The sequence below is a fragment of the Oryzias melastigma genome, linkage group LG14 (genome assembly GCF_002922805.2).
Source record: "Oryzias melastigma strain HK-1 linkage group LG14, ASM292280v2, whole genome shotgun sequence".
NCBI classification, from domain to species: domain Eukaryota; kingdom Metazoa; phylum Chordata; class Actinopteri; order Beloniformes; family Adrianichthyidae; genus Oryzias; species Oryzias melastigma.
In genome coordinates this window covers 17,380,686-17,400,104 of record NC_050525.1, presented here as the reverse complement: position 1 = coordinate 17,400,104, position 19,419 = coordinate 17,380,686, and the positions used below count along the sequence as shown (strand labels likewise).

At 37.8% G+C, this 19,419-nt stretch overlaps 2 protein-coding genes across 2 annotated transcripts; one reads left to right on the top strand and one right to left on the bottom strand.

Annotated features, from left to right (window-relative positions):
• Nucleotides 1-3,677: 3,677 nt before the first annotated feature.
• On the bottom strand, nt 3,678-7,160 carry LOC112140333 (high mobility group protein B1). The gene is made up of 5 exons (XM_024263242.2): nt 7,006-7,160; nt 4,908-5,065; nt 4,654-4,802; nt 4,405-4,579; nt 3,678-4,321 (listed from the first exon to the last, which is right to left on the bottom strand). The coding sequence occupies exons 2-5, from the start codon at nt 5,052-5,054 to the stop codon at nt 4,169-4,171; spliced, it is 624 nt and encodes a 207-aa protein (XP_024119010.1). The 5' UTR covers nt 5,055-5,065; nt 7,006-7,160; the 3' UTR covers nt 3,678-4,168.
• A 2,560-nt stretch (nt 7,161-9,720) lies between these two features.
• uspl1 (ubiquitin specific peptidase like 1) lies at nt 9,721-19,278 on the top strand. Its single transcript, XM_024263230.2, has 9 exons — nt 9,721-10,019; nt 10,875-11,031; nt 11,331-11,453; nt 11,548-12,370; nt 13,550-13,660; nt 15,472-15,601; nt 15,952-16,080; nt 16,285-16,445; nt 17,371-19,278. The coding sequence occupies exons 2-9, from the start codon at nt 10,906-10,908 to the stop codon at nt 18,999-19,001; spliced, it is 3,234 nt and encodes a 1,077-aa protein (XP_024118998.1). The 5' UTR covers nt 9,721-10,019; nt 10,875-10,905; the 3' UTR covers nt 19,002-19,278.
• Nucleotides 19,279-19,419: the final 141 nt, after the last annotated feature.

Here is a 19,419-nt window from a genome sequence, read left to right as displayed (position 1 = left end):
TAGCCTAAAAATAGGAAAAGAATCTTACAAAGAAAATCACTAGAAAGTAGTAAAATTATCTTATTAAATTATTAAAATAATTATTATTTTGACTTAACAAAAATAAAATATAAAAATCTAGAAACAAGGAGTTTTAGACAAGCATTAAAAAGGGAAGAATAAGCTTTAAAAAGCTAACTGTGTGAGGATTGTGAACTTTGGTTTGGTTTTCGTCAGTTATGTTGTGGTTTTCGGTCGTGTTGTGTCTTGAATTGTCCCTCAGTCAGAACCAGTTTCAGGTTTGACTCTATTACAGTTGATAACTCTCGGTCTATTTAAGTGTCTGGCTTTCAGTTCTTCTTTGTCGGGTGATCTGCACTCATCTGTCACCTCTCTGTTGCTGCCATGTTTTTTTGTCACATTTCAGTTTATTTGGTAAATGTTTTTACTTTTCTGCAACCTTGACGGATTTCCTACATTTGGGGTACATCACTTCCTGTTAGAAAGACTTCAAATTGAATGCTCTACAGCCCAATAATTATTTTACTAGTTACAAACAAATGACTAAATACCTAATCGTGAGTCATTTTGATTAGTGACAAAAAACTTGCCTAATAAGCAGAAATGACTCGATTTAGAGCAAAATTAGAACAATATTAACACAAATTGGCCCATCTTAGTAATTCCTCATAAAATGTAAAACTAAAACTTATTCTTAGAACATAAATCTAAATGTTTCAAAAATGACATTGAATGCCTGTCAAAATCTATTGAACTATAAAAAACGTTAAAATGGAGCAGAAATATTTTGACTTATTTTAGTAAGTCCTTTATTTCTTCATCTTACAGACACAAAAAATTCTGACTGTGCCGATTTTGAGAAAAGCTTGGAAAGGTGTTGAGCAAAGATGCAAACTTCAAATCTGGCAAAATGTCTCAAATTTCTAAAAACAGGGTTTTTAGAAACCCTGATTAAGGAGAAGATATGAGGTTTGATGATCACTCTTGTTCTAAAGCTGAGGATAATTGTTGAACTCATACATGTCTGGTGTTCAAAATGTTTTAGACATTAATTGCAGTTGGACATTTGTGCCCAACATAATGATTGGTAGATGTATGTATTTGAAAAAAGGAGAGCACATCTAATTAAACACTAAAACGACAAATTCTGACACCAAATGATACGTTATTGTAAATGTTTTTCCTTCTGCGTGTGATGCCAGTAACAGAAACAAAGGACTGAGACAATAAGGAGGAGCAACACCTTGTGATCATCTGGGAATTGTGCAGACCAACTGTTGTAGAAACACGAAATGCAAATGAGGCTGTGATGTCTATTTTAAGCAGCTAACAGTCATCAAGGCAGGGAGATTTTTTCAGCGAGTGTGATGTGTCAAACCACCATGCTGTCAGTGTTCATATGTGTACACAGACTCGCTCCTTTGCAGTCTCACTAAATAGAACAGTGAAAAAAAAACTGTCACTCCTGTAGAGAACCTAAAAGACAAATAAATGTGTCATTTATTCTAGAAATTTCTTGGGCCTTCATCAAACAGTGACCACAAGGCGCTGATGTTGAGGTTACACTGACGTTTGATAGTGATTGTGTAATCAGGCTACTACAGGGATGAGGAAAAAAGCCAGGAAGGTTTCATCCTAAAATAGAGTTAGCACATCTAATTTACCTCAAAGCAAGAAAAGCAAAGCAGATGAAACAACCGCAGTGTGTCTTTCTTATTTGGAGGTGTCACATCTTCATCCTTTAACTGCAAAATATTATTTTCCTAATTCCACCATATTTTGGGAAGAATTGAGAGGAAATAATCAACAAAAAAGTGTTTATATGGTATCATATACTATCATTATTCACTGAATGTCATATATTTAAATTGGCAATTTAGGTTTTTACAGCCCTTCTTTTATTTCCCTTGTGTGCTTTATGGGAAAAATAAATCCAGTAGATTGTGGAATAGTCTACTGAAATGTGATTCTTGAAATGCTTAAAAAAAGCATAGAGACAATCTACATGAATTATTGTTAGGATTTTTAATTTATTTAGAAGAAACTACAGCTAAAGGGGGGTTTGTCAGTTCTGACATAGTTGTTGTTTTTTATCATGATTTTTTTTTTTTGCTATTACATTATTTCTCTCAAAACCATTTTATTCAAGTACTATAAAAAATAAAATACAATATAAAAATACACTTTTTCCCATTTCTGGGACACTTTTTTATGCTTATCAGACAATTTATTAAAATAAATAACAAAAAAAATATGAAATAGAAAATAATTTAGATTAAAAACATCATATTTTGTTCTGATATATTTTTGGCTCACAGTTCAAAATATTTAATGCTAAGTTTTGCATTTCTAACCTGAGTAAATGTCACAAATGTTTAAATATTTTATGATTTTGATTACATTTATTTTCGTTCTAGTTTCTATTTTTCTAACAATTCACATTTCAACTTATACTTTGAAATTACCATCAATATGTTTTTTTTTTCTTTGAAAATTTCTAAAAATGTGAGGTGAGCAACAGAGAACTGATTCAGATGTAGTTACAGCATCCGTCCACTAGATGTCGCCCAAAGATCACTTATACTGAATGTTAACGGTTGGACAGCAACTGGGATTAAAGGCTTTCAGACCCAAGAGTGGCGCTGTGTGGCCATGCCCCTCCAACACAGTGGGATGAGCACTTGTAGCCTGAAAAGGCCTTCACAGAAACGGATCAACAGCTGAATGCTGCCACGGGGCAACTGCTGCTTCATGGAGAAGTCACCTGCTTACATTTGTGACAATAAATGACAACATTGTACTGTTCGCTTCCTCCGAGTCATGTGAACGCAGTTACCACTCACACAAACACGAGAAAGTGAGGAACCGACACAAACAGCAGCTGTCTGGCTCTTGTAGTTTGGAGGAGCAATGGCAGCAACGTCCAATTACATGATTCATGGGGGGAATTTCCCAAACGCTGCCGATTCAAAGTGTGAAGAGGGATCCGAGAGAGGAAGGAAGCGACAGTGCCACACTCAGGGTCACACGGGGCTTTTATCAGAGCAGTGCAGAGGTCAGCTCCTGCCCTGTTTGGGCCTGTCCTGTGGCCCACTTGATATCAAGGCTTCTTCAGGAGGCCAAGGCTGATCTCGTCGCATAGCTGGAGAGATATGGGAGTGGACGCATCCTTGTAAATTTACACCGCAGGGTTTTGAGACGTGTTTGTGCCGCTGGGTGAGCACCAGGCCAGGAGGTCGCTAACCCGCTCCCTCAGCAGCAGTAGCAAGCTCCCATGAGGCTTTGTGGCTTGTGAGGTTTGTTTTTCTGTTTGTACTGACCACCCATATTCTTATGTCACAGGGATTTCAAAACACATAATCCTTCTTATATAAATGGCTTTTTTTTGCCCTGGATGGAACCTAGGGAGTACATTAAATCTGCAACTTTACTACCTCCACTAGGGCAACTACTATGTTTGTATACTACACCAGTGAGCTAAAAATACAGGACAGTTGTGGTGATGAGTCATGCTTCATAAGAACTGCTTATCAAGGCTTTAGTCGTCAGACGTTTTCACTCTATTTAACTTAAAGAAAAGTTTATGAGAAAAACAAGATGCTTAAAATTCATTTACAAAATAAAAAAATCAAGTAAACACAAAATATTAAAAAAATGTTTATTGACATCAGAAGCAATTTAAATTTTAACAATAAACAAGTTTTTTTTTTTATTATTTTTGCGATTACAGTGGTACATAAAGATCAGTAAAATAACTGTGATACTTCAATTTTGATAATGTTATTTAGAATAAAAACACGCAAGGAAAAAAAAAAACACTCAGGTCTAACTTTTTTTTGTGTGCTGTGCACTTGCTAGCTAAGGGAAATACTGTAAGCCCACCCCTTTACACTGTACCAGGCAGGATAGTGGTCTAGGAACTACCACTGGGGGAAAAATAAGACTGGCAGAGAGATACCAACACGATACTGTGTAGTGTTAACTATACAAAAAGAGAAAGAAAGAAAAAAAACAAAACTGTACAGCATAAAAACAACTGATATACACAGCCTTTTTGTTGGCATTTTTTTAAACCCCCTTGGGAACTAATGTATTTTCTTTCAGTAAGTGAAGTGTACAAGGGGATTAAATGCTTTACAAACAAGAAATTGACCACCGCGCTGGCTGTCTACTCGTCGTCTTCCTCATCGTCGTCCTCCTCCTCTTCCTCCTCGTCGTCGTCCTCATCGTCGTCGTCATCCATCTTCTTCTCTGCCTTGGTGGGAGCTTTCGCTGGAGCGCCGCCGCCGGTTTTACCCTTAGCGCGGTAAGCGGCGATGTCCTGAAGAGAAAAAAAGAGGCGCGTTCAGAAAGCAAACTCGCCAACCATCAGCGGGCAGAATAGAAAGTCGCGTCTGGTTTTACCTTTCCGTACTTCTCCTTCAGCTTGGCGGCTTTCTTCTCGTAGGGCTGCTTGTCCTCGGCGGAGGTGCTGTTCCACATCTCGCCAAGTCTCTTGGCAACATCTCCGATTGACAGGCCGGGGCTCTCGCCCTTCACCTTGGGGCGAAACTCTGAGCAAAAGATGAAGAAGGCGGATCTGGGGACGAAAAACATACAAAAACTTCAGATGAAATGCTTCAGTTCAGTTGACCGCCATCTTGCCACACTTACGGGGGTCTCTTGGGGGCATTGGGGTCCTTGAACTTCTTCTTCGTCTTGGCTCCCTTGGCTGGAACATAGCTCATCATCTCCCGATCATATCGCGCCTTGTCCTGCCTGGCCATGTCCTCAAATTTGCCCTTCTCCTTGGCGGACATGGTCTGAAACCAGAAAGGTAGGGTGTGTTGCAATCCAGCCTTCTTTTCCTGGTTTGGGATTAATGCTGCTGCTGTTGTGTCAATATTCTGACTGCAGGTTTAAGTTACCTTCCATCGCTCAGAACACTTCTTGGAGAACTCGGCAAAGTTCACCGAAGCATCGGGGTGCTTCTTCTTGTGCTCCTCCCGGCAGGTCTGGACAAAGTAGGCATAGGAGGACATCTTCCCCCTCGGCTTAGTCGGATCTTTACCCATCTTCAGAATATCTAAATGAAAAATTTATTTTAATTTGGCTAAAACATAAAAAAATTCAGATCTTGCAAATATGCGTCATACCTTTCAGTTATAAATACAAATAAATGACTTGTCTGTTCCTATCAACTAATCAGACTGACGTAAACAGATTAAATATCTCCCCTACCCCCCATTAAACTAAGTTAAGACTTCCTAACAAACAAACAAAAAGCTAAAAATTGACTGGTTTGAAATGATATAATCTATTTGTTGTGCCTCAACGATCTGCTCCTTTTTATTGGAAATTTCAAAATAAAGATTTTCTTCAAATAGTTTCTGCGTGAGTCACCTAAAAGCTAAACTTCGCCTCAGTTGAACTCCATAACATAAACGCCAGCTCTATATATGTGGTCAGAGTGAGGAGACTAAAAAATGTTTTTGAAAAAAAACAAGAAAAAAAAACCTTCCAAACTGTTTTTATCAAATATAGTTAAAATGTGTTCAAAACGATATAACTCTCACACAAAAAATGACACAAAAAGCAAAAAACATGTTTTTATTGAAAATAAAACACTCAAAACTGCATTATAATGTGGTAAACATTCTTTTTTAAAAGTCTCAATTTTGTCAAAAAATTTTTTTGAATGTAACTTTATTTTAAAAAATATTTTTTTCCTATTAATTTCAAGCATTAAACGCTACTGTAACTACCCAAGTAAGCGGCGTCGAGCGAAGTAGTAATGGCGCATAGGCTCTCGTTGAGGAAAAGGAGGTCAACAACGACGGCAATATTTCTTCTTCCATTTTGTGAGAATGCCTTCTTCATGAAAGAAAGTCCCCCTCAAATGTCTCCACCCGCCTCCCTGTTCGCTTTGCGACGCCAGTAAAACGTGCGGAAAGCCGGCGATCTTGACAAAAATATTTCCCCGGTTGATTCCTATTGCTCTAACCGCCTTCTATAGTAATACATTGGGTCTGTACTGTGTCTATGAGCGGCTGTGCTACTGACTTGGTTTCTATGAGCTCCTAATGGCCGCTCGTCTTCATCCACTAACATGGAGAATATGGCTCCTTCTCTTTGTGTCAGCGCACTGCATGCAATAGAGGGCAGAGCGACCGCGGCGACTGCCTCGTTTCAGAGCCCGATTTAACGCCTTTAAACGCATCGGAAAAATCCCAGCAAGGCGGCATTCGATAGCCAGAAGATAAATCTTTCTTTTGCCGTCGTTAGATTTTATAGTTACCGGTTCGACTCCCGGGAAAAGCGGGTTAGAAAAAGTTGAAGTGAACTGCGCCTCTTGTCATTTGCCTCGCTTGCCTTGTTTCCTATGCGAATACAGTCAGCCATTACAGTAAAGCGCAGATCTCGAGGTATTATTTTTTGCTAAGTCTTGTCGGGTTAAGTGGGGAAAACAAACACATATCCGTGTATCTTTTGAGGCGTTTTTCGTTTTTTCCTTCGTTTTCGGTGAATTTGGTGTTTAAATCCAGCCCCGCACTCGCTTCGGTCTTCACATGACAGGCTTCGCAATGCACTGCAATGCCAATGGCTAGCTAACGGTGAGTCTTCTACCATTGTCGATGAATGTATTGTACGCCAGACATTGGGGATTTTTTACGCGATAACCATTTCATTTAAACTCGTTTTGTAAAAAACGACTCAATAGGAATTTATACAATTTTTCTTATTTGACAAAATGGCCGTTTTTCGTCGAATTTCGTAAAAGGTTTAACATTCATTTCTCCCCTTTTTTTAAACAGAGCGTCTACTCAACACTCCCAGTGAGTTAAATGTAACCTGCTTTGGTTTCTTTTTTTTCTTATTTTCCAACGGTTTCCCGCATTAAAATGTTTCAAAAGCGGCAAAATGTTTAAAATGAATCATGTCAAGCACATAAGTAAAATATAAAGGCGTGTTATAGCTATTCCGGCAATTTTCGAAACTTGAAATATTCGTTTGGATAATACTTACCTATTGACTATGGCTGGATCTCAATGCTCTGCAATGGCTGTGTATGAGGGAACATAGGCGATACGCAGTGTCTTCAGTCTTCTGCTCACTCAACATTACTCTCGGCGGGACTCGTACGCCATTGGGCAGCGCCCTGGCTGCGCCTCCTCTGATTGGTCAGAGACTTTTCATTGTCCTAATAGAAGACGACCTCCCATTGGCTGTCTTTTGTGAAACGTCACGTAAATTTTCAGAGGCGCCTGGATACAAAAATATTTCAGTCCAAGCATGCTGGAGCTGGTAGTAGTGTAGTCTGTTTGCCATAGTATTGAATTCACTACGTTGAGCACAGTGTACAGTAGAAAAGTTAAATGAATGAGACTCTGTAGATAAGGCAGCTTTAAAATGTTATACTAGTATCTCAGACGGGTACTTATCATTCTCAAGAACTGGTCCCAACAAACTTTGTCCAATATTTTAGTGTTTTTGTTTGCACATTTTTGCATACAAAATACATTTGAATTAATAGTGTATTGACAGGCAAAATGTAATTGCTTCATCTCTGTACGCTTTCCTGAATAAACTTTATTTAAAAAACTCTTAGTAGATTGGGTTTTAGAATGCAAACACACACAAATTGCAATAATTGTTTTCTCTTTGATTACCTTCATGCTTTTAATTTTCACCTTGTTATACACAAAAAATTCCCTTTATCTCCATTATAATGGCTCTTTGTGCTGCTTAATGCTTATATTCAAATACTCAAATAGTGATACAAAAAATAATAGAGATTTAGAAAAAATATGAATATATTTTGTGATTAAACATCACAGAAAAAGCAGGTTGATGTTTTGTTTATTTTAGGCCACAGTTTGGTTCTACCTTGACTTAATTTCAACAATTATGATTAGACTATCACTAATTATGGCAAAAATAGGGATTAGATCATTAAGGCAGCTTATAGACATAACAATTTTTTTTTTTTTATTTAGACCAAGAAGATGTCATATTTTTCATTAATATATTAAGTTGGAGACCACTGAAATTGTATTTATTTGCCTATTAAATATAATTTAAAATAAAAAATGTAACTAATTGCTATTGACAAAATAATTTTAAATATTTCAAAGGATGGTTCCTACTTAAGGAAACTTCTCCATTATAAGGATTGGTTTAATATTTAGAGTTAAAACCAACAAATTGATCCCAAGTAGCAAATTCAACGGTATGTTTGTTATTAAGAAATAAAGTGAGCTGAAGTCAAATTGCTGTGCAGGAAAGAAAATAAAATGATTTTATAAGACTTCTCAACGTTTTACTCTTTAGATTTGAATTTATTATTAGTATTTTGAATTTTATTAACTATTGAGAGATTTTTTCACAAGGTGCTTGGAGTTCACGTGGTCTTCTTTGATTTAGACTTTTTTCCCATATACACATTTTTGAAACAATAAAATTAAAATTTTAAGTCAGAATTGAGAAAGCCTCCCGATGTAGTTGTAGAGGCGAAACGTCTTTCGTTTACAAAAGTTAAGACCAGATTAAGCATTTTAGCCATTATATTTAATTTTTAGTGAAACATGACTAAACACTGAACTAAAAAAAATCAAATCGTCCTCAGATTTTTGTTTTGATCTCTTAACACTTAGCATAACCAATGAAACTTTGATTTTTTTGCAAACACTTTGCAGTTCTAGGCATTCACAATATGTTGTGGACTATACATTTGTGTGTTGTTTACATATTTTCGTTTGGTAATTAGAAAGTTTTACCTTTGAAATCTAGCGCCACCATTAGGTAAAAGTTGTAAGTAAACAACAATTATGTTTACTTATGTAAACAGGACATATGTTTGTGTGAAGTCAACCATCACAGTTACAGTCACAGTTAAAATTGGCTGTGAGTAAAATCAAATTATCCAAAACAAACAAAGACATAAATACAATATAATTGTATTTATTTATTTTTTAATAATATGCACATAAATGGGACATTTTTAAGGTATTCTCCAATTGGGAAGAGGTGGGTTGCACTGATTATAAATGCCAATCACACCCCAGACTTGGGCCATATGTCTGCCTGTGATGCTGGCTGTCTGTGCCTCATTTTCCATCAGGAGATGCCACAGCAGAGAGCTATAGCCTGCCCATGTTTATGCATTATAATAAGAAGTCCCTGGGAAAAATATGCAAATTCATTTAGTCATGAGGAGAATAGAGGACAGGAGAGCAGCACATACAGGAGGGGCTAAAGGGAGGAGGTTGCACGCAAAAGGGCGGGATTGGGTGGAGAGAATAACATGTGTGCACGCTTGTGCATGTCTGTGTGCGTGCATTTGTGTGTGCGCGCGGGCGGGCGCATGCTTGGGGCAACATGAAGACACAATGGAGCTGTGAAGGCTATAACTGAAATCGAATAAGGGAGATATGTAGACTCTATCCCTCCCCCCACCCACTATATTAACTAACCTCCCAGAATACACATGAACTATTATGTAAAATTAATTGATTTTTCAATATGAAAAAATGGCAATAAAATACAAAGTGTTTTTTGTTCATCTTTAAGTCATATTTGTTTGCTTTTTTAATTTTATTATAATTACCATAATTTTTACGGTTTCTTACTATCAATATTATTGTTGTTGCTGCTGCTGCTGATTGCAAAACACTCGTATTTTATTTATTAGCAGTTTTAAATGGACAAAACGTTATAAAAGGTCCTGTTAGTGACAACATTTTAAGTACGTAAAACCGGTCAGCGCTGGTTTGATGAACTGAATCTGCTGCTGTTAACAGCTGCCAGCCGCTATTCACCCCAACCACCGAGAGGGGGCCAGCGGAACCTTTGTTCCGCACACGGAGGGGAGGACAAAGACAGATGCAAAGCCGGTTGGCTACCGGAAGTAGAACGTTTCTGTCACGAATGTATGAAAAGATGCACATGGAGCCTCCTTACCGGGCAATAATCGTGGCATTGCGAGGATAGATTTCTACCATCTATGCAACTACTCTAAACGAAATGTAACTTATTGCAAGGTATGTCGTGTTTTGCGAATTTGAAATTAGACTTAAATTTAATTAAATTTAAGTTTTTGTGCAATCTTAGGCTAGCGTGCTAACATGTTAGCATTCTGGAAAGGAAGCTAAAAGTAAATACGTCAGTGGTGACAGCTATTACTTTGATTTTTAATCATGTTTGTGTAAATATTAAAAGCAAGTAAAGTAAAACACTTTTATATTTAATCTTTATGTTAATTTTACGCGTAATGTAAGGAAGTTTTTTATGTTTTTGCCGAGTTGGACTGCAAAAAAAATCGTATTTATGGCTACGAAGGTCTTTTAAGCCCTTAAGTTATTAAGATTTTAAGTTTGTAAGTTATTTTCTGCCTTTTTATTGTTTTGTTTTTGCAGTGTGATTCATGTTTTGTTTACCGTGTTAACATGTCTGTCCCATTCATCCATGCTTTAAATTTCATATGACTATTAGTTTGGTGTGGAAGTTTGAATTGTAAAAGTATTATATCCAAAACCCATGACAATTTAAAATGCAATAGATTTTTTTTCTCCAATATTTAAATTTCTAAGTTGAATATTGAATTGTAAATTTTAATTTTCGATTTTAAATTGCAAAATTTCTTTTCACAATAAAAGCCTGAATTACGTATTGATTTTTCAATTGAAAATTGCATAACACTTTGAATCATGGCTAAAAAAACATCCATATTCTGAGGGCCTTTAATTTAAAATTTAATTTGAAATAAAAGGTATTTATGCTTAAAAAAAAAGTTACAAATTATTCTAGCCATAGTTTAAAAGTAAAGTTTGTTTCCATGTGTACAATGTTTTCTCACATGCCCTTGGTGGTGTTGTATTTTTTCTTATCATTTATAGCTGTTTGGGAGGTGAACCAAGCTGCAGTGACATGGTAATGTTCAGTGAACAGTACCTGGCAGCCGTGGACCCACAGAGCAGCGACTGTTTGCCGATGAGTGGTGAAGACACTGGTTTGGAGGCTTTGGCCTCACCGCAGGCGGGGTATTTAGGAAAAGTCAGTGAAGCTCATGCTTCCTCTCATTGTTGTCACATGCGCAAAGATGAATCACATTTGGAGCAGAATACTGTGACTTTGCAGTACCATTCCAAATTCCAAACATATACCATGGAAATCTTTGACAGTAAAAGGCGAAAGTACAATTACGACATGTCTTAAAATGCTTTAAAACTTTATTATTTACTATGTTTAAATGTGTTTTTGGTTTTAAATCGCAAACTTTGTTTTTCCCCTACCTTGGGCCTTTAAAACACGAGTCTTATTTGCTTTAAATGTTTTACTGTTATGCTTTGTAGGTTCAAGAAAGAGCCTCCTCATTGGATCATTGTCCTTGGTGTTCTGCTAAAGGCCTCACCTTTTCTTTGCGTTCGTATCGCATCAACCTCCAGGAGTCCATCACCCTCTGCACAAACTCCCAGGTAAGTCCCGATGTTCCTCTCTTGCACACTTAAACACATTTTCAAACCTGCATTCGAGTAATTTCCTTCATTCTATCTGTATTTATTTCTACAGTGCCTTTTCCCGCTTGTCACCCGACCCCTGGAGGATATTTTGTCTACATTAGATTTGACAAAGTCAAATGTTGAGAACAAAAGAAAAAACAATTTTGCACTTGAAAACGAAGAGCTTGTAAAGTTGCCAGTCAAACGCCAGCGGACAAGCAAAGACGCTGATGTTGAACATCAGAGTGGGATTCAGACAGATCATGATGTTGGAAGTCCCATCAGAAATGACATTCATCAACCTTTTGAAGAGGATGGCAAAAGCCAGAAGGTTTCTATAGATGCAGAGACAGTGGAATCCAATTCCTTACCTGATCAGGATGTACCGGAGAGCAGTGAAACCTGGACAGATGATTGTGCCTTGGAGGAACTGCCATCAAAGTCTTTGGTGGCCACTGTTGAAAACGAGGCTTCAATCCCTCCTCACCTCGGTTCTCTTGATATACCTGATAAGAGGATACCTACTCTGGACACTTTCAACGATCCGGACTTGTGTTCTATGGAAGTCGATGTACCATTGTCTCCGACATTGAAGGCTGAAGAGAACTCACCGAATGCAGATATCATCCTGTGTAAAGACAGTAAAAGCTCCAAACCAGAGAGTGAGGATTTGCAAAAGTCCAACAAGCGTGTTTCTGTTCCTAAGCGGCTTTTCTGGAGCAATAGAGACAATCTGTGTTGGCTGGACTCCCTGATGGTCGCTCTCGTGAACTGCAAGAGCTTGAGAAAAAGTAAGCCCAAAGAAGAGCCTCAGCACTCGTCAGTGTGGCAGTTGATGACAAAATACGACGACATTTGTACTTCCATCAAAATGCACCAACAGACTGACAAAGGTAAGATAATAATCTACACACAATAACACTATTACAGACTTGGTCAGCAGTTTGGGGTCCCTAGATGAAAAATAAAATGGGGCCCCTGCAAAGGTCAGGTTTTTTCCTAAAGGTGATTCAGACTGGACACATTTGGTTCACTTAAAGTGAAACAGAGTTTGTTTCCCCCAAAAAAATCCAGAACAAATTTTCTGTCTGAATGCACCTAAGTGAACCCAAGAACCGCGCTCTGACCCATCGTTTGGGGTGGTTTCTGTTCATTTCCAGTCGGACTGAGCTCTGGTTCACTCTGAGTTTCCTCAGGCTCAGTAGTCAGAGGAGAAACAACTGGACCAATATGGCCACCGTAGTCAGGCATTATGGGATGCAAACAGTTGTAGAAAGCAACCATGACGATGAGACACAGCAAGTCATGGAAATTTAGTCGGATCAATGCAGACTCATTAAAACAACTTTTAACGTGATCCTCGTTGGTTCTCACTGTTTTCTCGACTATCTGTGGCAAATTAAGTTGCCGTTGACTGGAATATTCCATTTCTGCAGAAGGATGGGGGGGAACGAAACACTTTATCATGATCACTGTTACATCATTTCAGTGATTTGATGGGAAAATGGTTGAAAGAAAAACGGTTATTTTAGCCATAGTTTCTTTTTTTTGTGACAGAGTTAATTTCACAGTTTATTTCACACACTTTTTTTTTTTTTTTAGTTAGATATTCAGCTCGGGGCCCTAGAGTTTTGGGGACCCCAGACATTCTCCCATCTTCGCCTTATGGAAACTTCTGCTTCCCGAGGATTGACAGACATTTCCCTGTTTTTTTTATGCCTGTTCTCTTATTTTGTGTGAATCTCAAAAAATATATATTTTAACCTATTAAGACCCGTCAGACACAAATGTGTGTACACATATTGTTTTGTTGTTTGTTGACAAATCCTCTCAGGACTGATCTAATGTTATTAAAAACGAATAGGAAATTAAACCCAAACATTTAAGTGTATTGTTGATTGCTGCTACCCAAGCGAACAGCAAAAATCAAATGGTCCATATAAACTTTAAAAGACCAGGAGAAAATCATTCTTTGGTTCTTTTAGGTTAAACTTTCTACTGCCAGAGATGATTCTCTTGAAACATCGGTGATTACTAACCATCCAGATTTTTCTTTTTTTTTTCCTGAATAGATGGTCTCGCTTGGGTGCCGAGTCATGTTCTGCATCGGGCCAACTCAGACCTGGAAAGTCTCAGGAAGTCGCTCTTTAGAGAACTGCAGCCCAAGCTGCACTGCAAACTGGGTAAGCTCTAATCAAAACCTAAATCAGCTGATATGTTGTATTTAGTTAAAAAGAAAATGACTTTTACTTGTGTTTGTATACAATGCTACCATAGCGTCTCTGCACAAATTTTCATTTATTGTTTATTTAGGTACATGGATTTGAAAATTTACTGTAACCTGTACAAATATTAGTTTCCCATGATGCATAGTTCAGTTAAATGTTTACAGTCCTGTTGTAGTCAGAACAGGTGAAGCTGAAGAGTTTGTGTTTATAAACTGAACATGACTATAGGTCAAACTTAGTTTTTTTTTCTTTTATTTTTCTTTTTTTTAATGTGTTGTTTCTTTATTAGCAAAAAAAAAAAAAGTGTTTCTTTGTTATTTCCGCAGTGGTGTCTGATTCATTCTTGTACTTTGCCATGTCATATAGAAGAACAGATGTTAGGATGGTTGACTGATTGTGCTATCAGGCTGGTTATGTGGTTTAGGTGTTTAATTATAGCCTAACTCAGAACAACAGCAACTCTTTTTTGGAAACCAAGATGTAACGGTTGCATTAAGTCTCTGACAGGACTTCATTAAATAGCCGTTTCAATGAAACTCTACAGACTTTTTTGTTGCACATCTATTTTCAAACACATTGTCCAAGAATTTTGGCCTAAATTTTAACTATTTTCTGGAGCAATGTTGCAGGAAAGAAATGTGTCTGAAGTCTAAACTGGTCGCTTGAGGATTCTTAGTAATTCAAGTCATGTTTTCACAAGATTCTGTTCTCCAGGATACCTGGATCTTAAAGGTGGATCTAGAGGTTGTGGTTCTCGTTCAAGTAGCTTTTGCAGAAATCAGATTGTTCATTGGCTGATTACATCAGAGGAGCGGCAAAAATATAAATAACAGTTCACAAGAGAAGATAGAAACATCAGCAAGCTAGTAATTATCAGACCTCTTGCCTTGTAGTGTTACTTGTTGAGGTTGTGGCATTTTTGTGTGTGTCAAAATGGAGAAACCGTCAACAGAGGCAGAAATCTTCCATGTACAGTCCTCTTTATGTTTTCATCCTGGAGATTAGGGTCCCATTCACCTCTTTAGGGCAACATACCGGGATTTGGGGATATTTGGTAACACCACCGTAAAGGATTCTGAATGTATGATGGCTTGTGAATGGCTTTGTGTTTACAAAGATTGCAGAACCACAATCTCCCAAGCAGATATCCATCCAATGTAGAAAGAAAAAAACTCATCTTGAGCTGCTCTGAATTCAGAAGCCGATCGGAGGCCAGCGTCAGATCAGGAACAGTATGCAGACGAGACGGTAGCAGGCTTCAAAGAGGGAGACGTGTCTGAGCAAATGCTTTTCAAACCCAGCAGCACTCCCAGGGCCACTCAGAGCTCCTCTTCTTGAATATTAATATTCATAAAGTTGGCTGCTAAACTTTTGCTTACAGTGAAGAAGAAAAACATACCAAGGACTCGTCTGTCCTGTTTTTGGGAAGATCCTTGTCTGCAATGGAAATGGATTCTATTTGCACAACAGGGAAAAACACTGTTTTGAGGTTTTTAAACAAGTAAAGCCTTTAATTAATGTGATTTTTAACCTGAGTTGTAATTTTGCTCAAAACTTCCAATGACTGAGTCATTGTTAAAAGCTCATTTTAATCTAGATCTCTTCAAGCAGCCATCCGTATTTGATATTATCACACAGTGACAGCAGGTCTGGGCTTGCCAACCTGCAGTTTTGCCCATTTTTATTGCAGACAAGTCTGTTTCCAACGATCCAAGTATTGCCAGCATGTTTAACACCCAGTCTTGCTTCTTGTGTTTGTGCTTTAGGTCAGAGGGAAACTCCGGTGTTTGCCATGCCACTTCTGCTCACAATGGACTCGTGGGCGGAGCCTCTTTTCCAGCTAACCTTTCTCTGGGAGTTCCAATGCAGGGAATGCAAAGCTACTTCCAAAGAGAGGTAAAAGTGGCTGTTAAATAAAATTAAAAAGGCAGAATGGGCTTTAACTTTGATGCTATTGTCATCATATTCAGTCAAGTTGAAGTTGAAGACTAAAAGTTTGGATAAAAGTGAGTTAACTGATTAATCTCTTTTAAAAGGGATTAGTTGCACAAATTACTTGAATAAATACATTTACAGTGACATTTTTAATAAAATTATACAGACTTATAGTTCATTTTTAGATCCTTACAAAACTTTCAGGAGTCATGTGATCCAACTGTTACAGCTTCTCATTGATTCTGCTTTAACGATTTGCTTATAATGAATTAATAAAGTTAAATGTCATGTTTTACTCTTTTTAATTACAGGGTTATTACGAAAACTCTCACCACGTTTACAAAGGTCGTGTCAGATTGGCATCCACAGCATGCAGTTCATTTCTCTCCATGTAATTCATGCAGCAAGCCCAATCAGATGAGAACGATGAGGCTGGAAAGGTAAGAGATAAACTATTAGTTTGGTACATTTGTTTCTTTACACATCGTTTGAATTTTGTAAAGAATCTTCTGCATCCATTTGAAAGTGCAGATTTACATTGAACTAATATGTTTAAATAATTATAAAAACAATTAAACAAGTTACTTCCTTTTCAGCTTCTCTCTTTAGTTTAATCATCCATCTTTTGTGTTTGCATTGCACAGGGTGCCGGAAGTGTTTGCACTGCACTTTGTGGAGGGCCTTCCTCAAAATGATGTGAAGCTGTACTCATTCAGCTTCGATGGGAAGCAGTATTCTATAACCACCGTCATACAATATGACCAACAACTTCAGCACTTCGTCACCTGGACTCGTAAACGCGATGGTAGGAGTTTCAGTACTAATGCTGTGCTGTTGTGTTTACCTTATGAAAGAGGGCTACACGTTTGAGTTCATTTATATTTAAAGCTCTTTAAGCAAATTCTTCCTGAATCTAAAAGCCCCAAATAAAGTTTTGATAATATTTTTATCTATTCAGTGAAACATTTGTTGTCATAATTAAAGTTTGACCTAATTATATTTAGCAAAATTACTATTTAAATTGGATGTTTTATCTAAGGCTCGATTTGAAAATAAACTATAAATGTCCTAATTTCTTAAACCTTTTGAACCCAGTTAATTGACTTGAAAAAGAAAATCATTAATGATCAACTTTAAGACAATAATGAAAACCTCTTTTAATTATTTGAACAAAAAATGTTAAAATGGAAAGAGAAGCATTGACAATTGGACTGGGTTTACCAGTAGAGTACAACTTCACAGGGGAGCTGACAATAAGCACAACCTTTTTTTTTTTTTAACAGTTTAAGACTTTAAGAAATTGCCAACTAGTTCATTTAAATGTTTGCATTGACATAGTACTGAATTAATACATCTAAAGGCTATATTTACATTTATAAAATGGCCCTTTAGAATTTAAAGAGTTAAAAATGTTTTCTACCATTAATTCTGTATTGAAGTTATTAAAATGCTTTAATAAAAGGGGAAAGAATTCAGCCAAATTTACAGTATAGTTGGGGAAAGAAAAGTTCAAACAATAAAAAACGATGATAAACCATTGAAAAATAACACCAACTAGCAGATACAATACTTACTTGAAAGGGAGTGACAAGAAAACCAAACCTAAGAAATTTCACTGCATTTATAAGTTATAACAAATAAATTAATCTACCTCTTATTTTAATAAATTAAACATTTTTGAAGTGAATTTCTTGAGATTCACCCTAACCACAATCTGCTCATTTCTTCAGGATCCTGGCTGGAATATGACGATCTAAAGCACCCAGAATGCAAAATCCATCAGGAGCTTCCGGTTCCCACTCCCGAGATGCATGTCGTCTTCTGGGAGGAAGAGCTTGAAGAGCCTTCTGTTTGTTCTCCTTCCTCCACATTTGTTCAATCTCCCCCTCCTGAAAGCATCCCCTGTTTGATGGACGGAGACATGGACATGGATGTGGATGTGGACGTGGACGGCCTGGTGTATCACAATGACACTGACATCGTCTGTGCACTCGCAGAAGAAGAAGAAGAGACCCCATCTGCGGCCAATCCTGACGCTTCAATAGGTGTCACGACGCTCCTCGATGCGTTTGAGGGTCTTAACCACAACGACATCGTCACACTTACACTGGTGGAATTGAAAACAGATTGTGAAACGCATTTAAACGATAACGAACAAGCTCAAGACTTTAGAGTGTCTTCTAGGGAAGAGAAGTTCCCATCTTCACCTGACAGTTCATCCCCTACAACAATTAATGTGTGTCAAAGTGCTGAACCTCCAGCCACAGCCAGCTCATCTGGTTCTGAGGACGATGTAGATATTGATCCAACTGGTCCTGAGGACGATGTAGATATTGATCCAACGGTTGTTGCCGCAGACGAAACAAGACAAAGTATAGCAGCTTCGTCAGAACCATCCACACCAGTTACCAACAACTCTGAGAGTCCCACCGTTCATGATAACCAGATTGGATCTGAAGAGAAAGTATCTCCTGTGTCTTCTACTGATACCAACCAGACGAGTTCCACGACTACATCAAGACAGGATCAGATCTCTCACTTGTCTTTCATACTAACAAAAAATCCTTTATACAGATTTAAGTGCAATGCAAATGTTGAAAATACACAAGAACTCACGTCGGCAGTGAAAACGAAGCCGGCCAAACCTCTTCATTCTACTCCCAATCCTATTAAGAAACCACCCGCTCCCATAGGGCTGTCCAGACCGCAGATCATGGGCGATGGAAGCGGGGAGTTCCCACCAAAGGCTGCAGAAATGTATGGTGGATTCAGTACAAAGGACTCGCACATACAGAATCTTCCTTCATCTCCTGCATTGCCCATTGACAAATCAAAAGCGTTTCAGCCCAGCTCTCCTAGAACTATACAACACACTACTCTGCCTTGTAAGTCTGTGCCCGGAGCAAAGCAATTTCTGGATATCTGGCCTTCAAAGAAGCACCCCTCAAAAGTCCCCCCAGGTCTTAGTGACACTGAAGCTCTTAGATACAAGCTGATAAAGAAACTCAAAGCCAAGAAGAAGAAGCTTGCAAAATTGAACCAACAGTTAGGCAATCAGGGGGGAACCTTCCTGTTACCAGACAGCACAGCTCTGACCTCCCCGAGCACGGTTAGTTCCAGCACCTACGATGGCTCCACTTGTGACGACTTCCTGTCGGATTTGTTCTCGCCTGCAACTACAGCCAGCAACGTTTCGCCGGACAGCACTGGATTCTTGGAGATGCTTGCCAACGGGCAGAACGTACCTGAAACGTTGAACTCTGCGGTCAGCGATAATAACATAGAATCCCGTACTAACTGTGCTACTAATGAGCCAGATCCGGAAAACTTCCTGGAAATGTTCCTCTCACAGTGCTGTTGATCTAAGATATGAAGCAAGAAATGCTGGTGTTAAGAGCATGGTAAATAAGTGATTTTATAAATCAGGTTTCCTTTTTTTCTGTTTGAAAATTCACATTTTTTGGTATTATAAAAAAAGTTTTGGAAGTATTTTTCCCCTCTAGTTTTGTTGGTTTGTTTGTTGAATCCTTTTTTTTTTTTTTTTTTTATGATTCTGCACTTTGTAGTTTAATTCATATGACTATAGAGAATCATTGTTGGTTAAGTAACTTGTGTTGCCAATAAATGTTTTACTGTTGCATCTTTGTTTAATAGTGCCTAGATTACTTTAAAAAGGGATGATGATATTGATGGAATTTCAGGTGAGTGTCCAGCTGTGACAAAAAAAAATGATCACAAGTGAATTAAAAAAATAAATAAATTAAAAAAAAAAAAAAAAA

Excerpts from the sequence above, each read along its gene's own strand:
- LOC112140333 (XM_024263242.2), bottom strand. The coding sequence starts at position 5,054 with ATGGGTAAAGATCCGACTAAGCCGAGGGGGAAGATGTCCTCCTATGCC. Across the intron at positions 4,803-4,907 it reads AGTGTTCTGAGCGATGGAAG|ACCATGTCCGCCAAGGAGAA; the intron begins GTAACTTAAACC and ends TTCTGGTTTCAG. Across the intron at positions 4,580-4,653 it reads AATGCCCCCAAGAGACCCCC|ATCCGCCTTCTTCATCTTTT; the intron begins GTAAGTGTGGCA and ends TTTCGTCCCCAG.
- uspl1 (XM_024263230.2), top strand. The coding sequence starts at position 10,906 with ATGGTAATGTTCAGTGAACAGTACCTGGCAGCCGTGGACCCACAGAGC. Across the intron at positions 12,371-13,549 it reads GCACCAACAGACTGACAAAG|ATGGTCTCGCTTGGGTGCCG; the intron begins GTAAGATAATAA and ends TTTCCTGAATAG. Across the intron at positions 13,661-15,471 it reads CAAGCTGCACTGCAAACTGG|GTCAGAGGGAAACTCCGGTG; the intron begins GTAAGCTCTAAT and ends TTTGTGCTTTAG.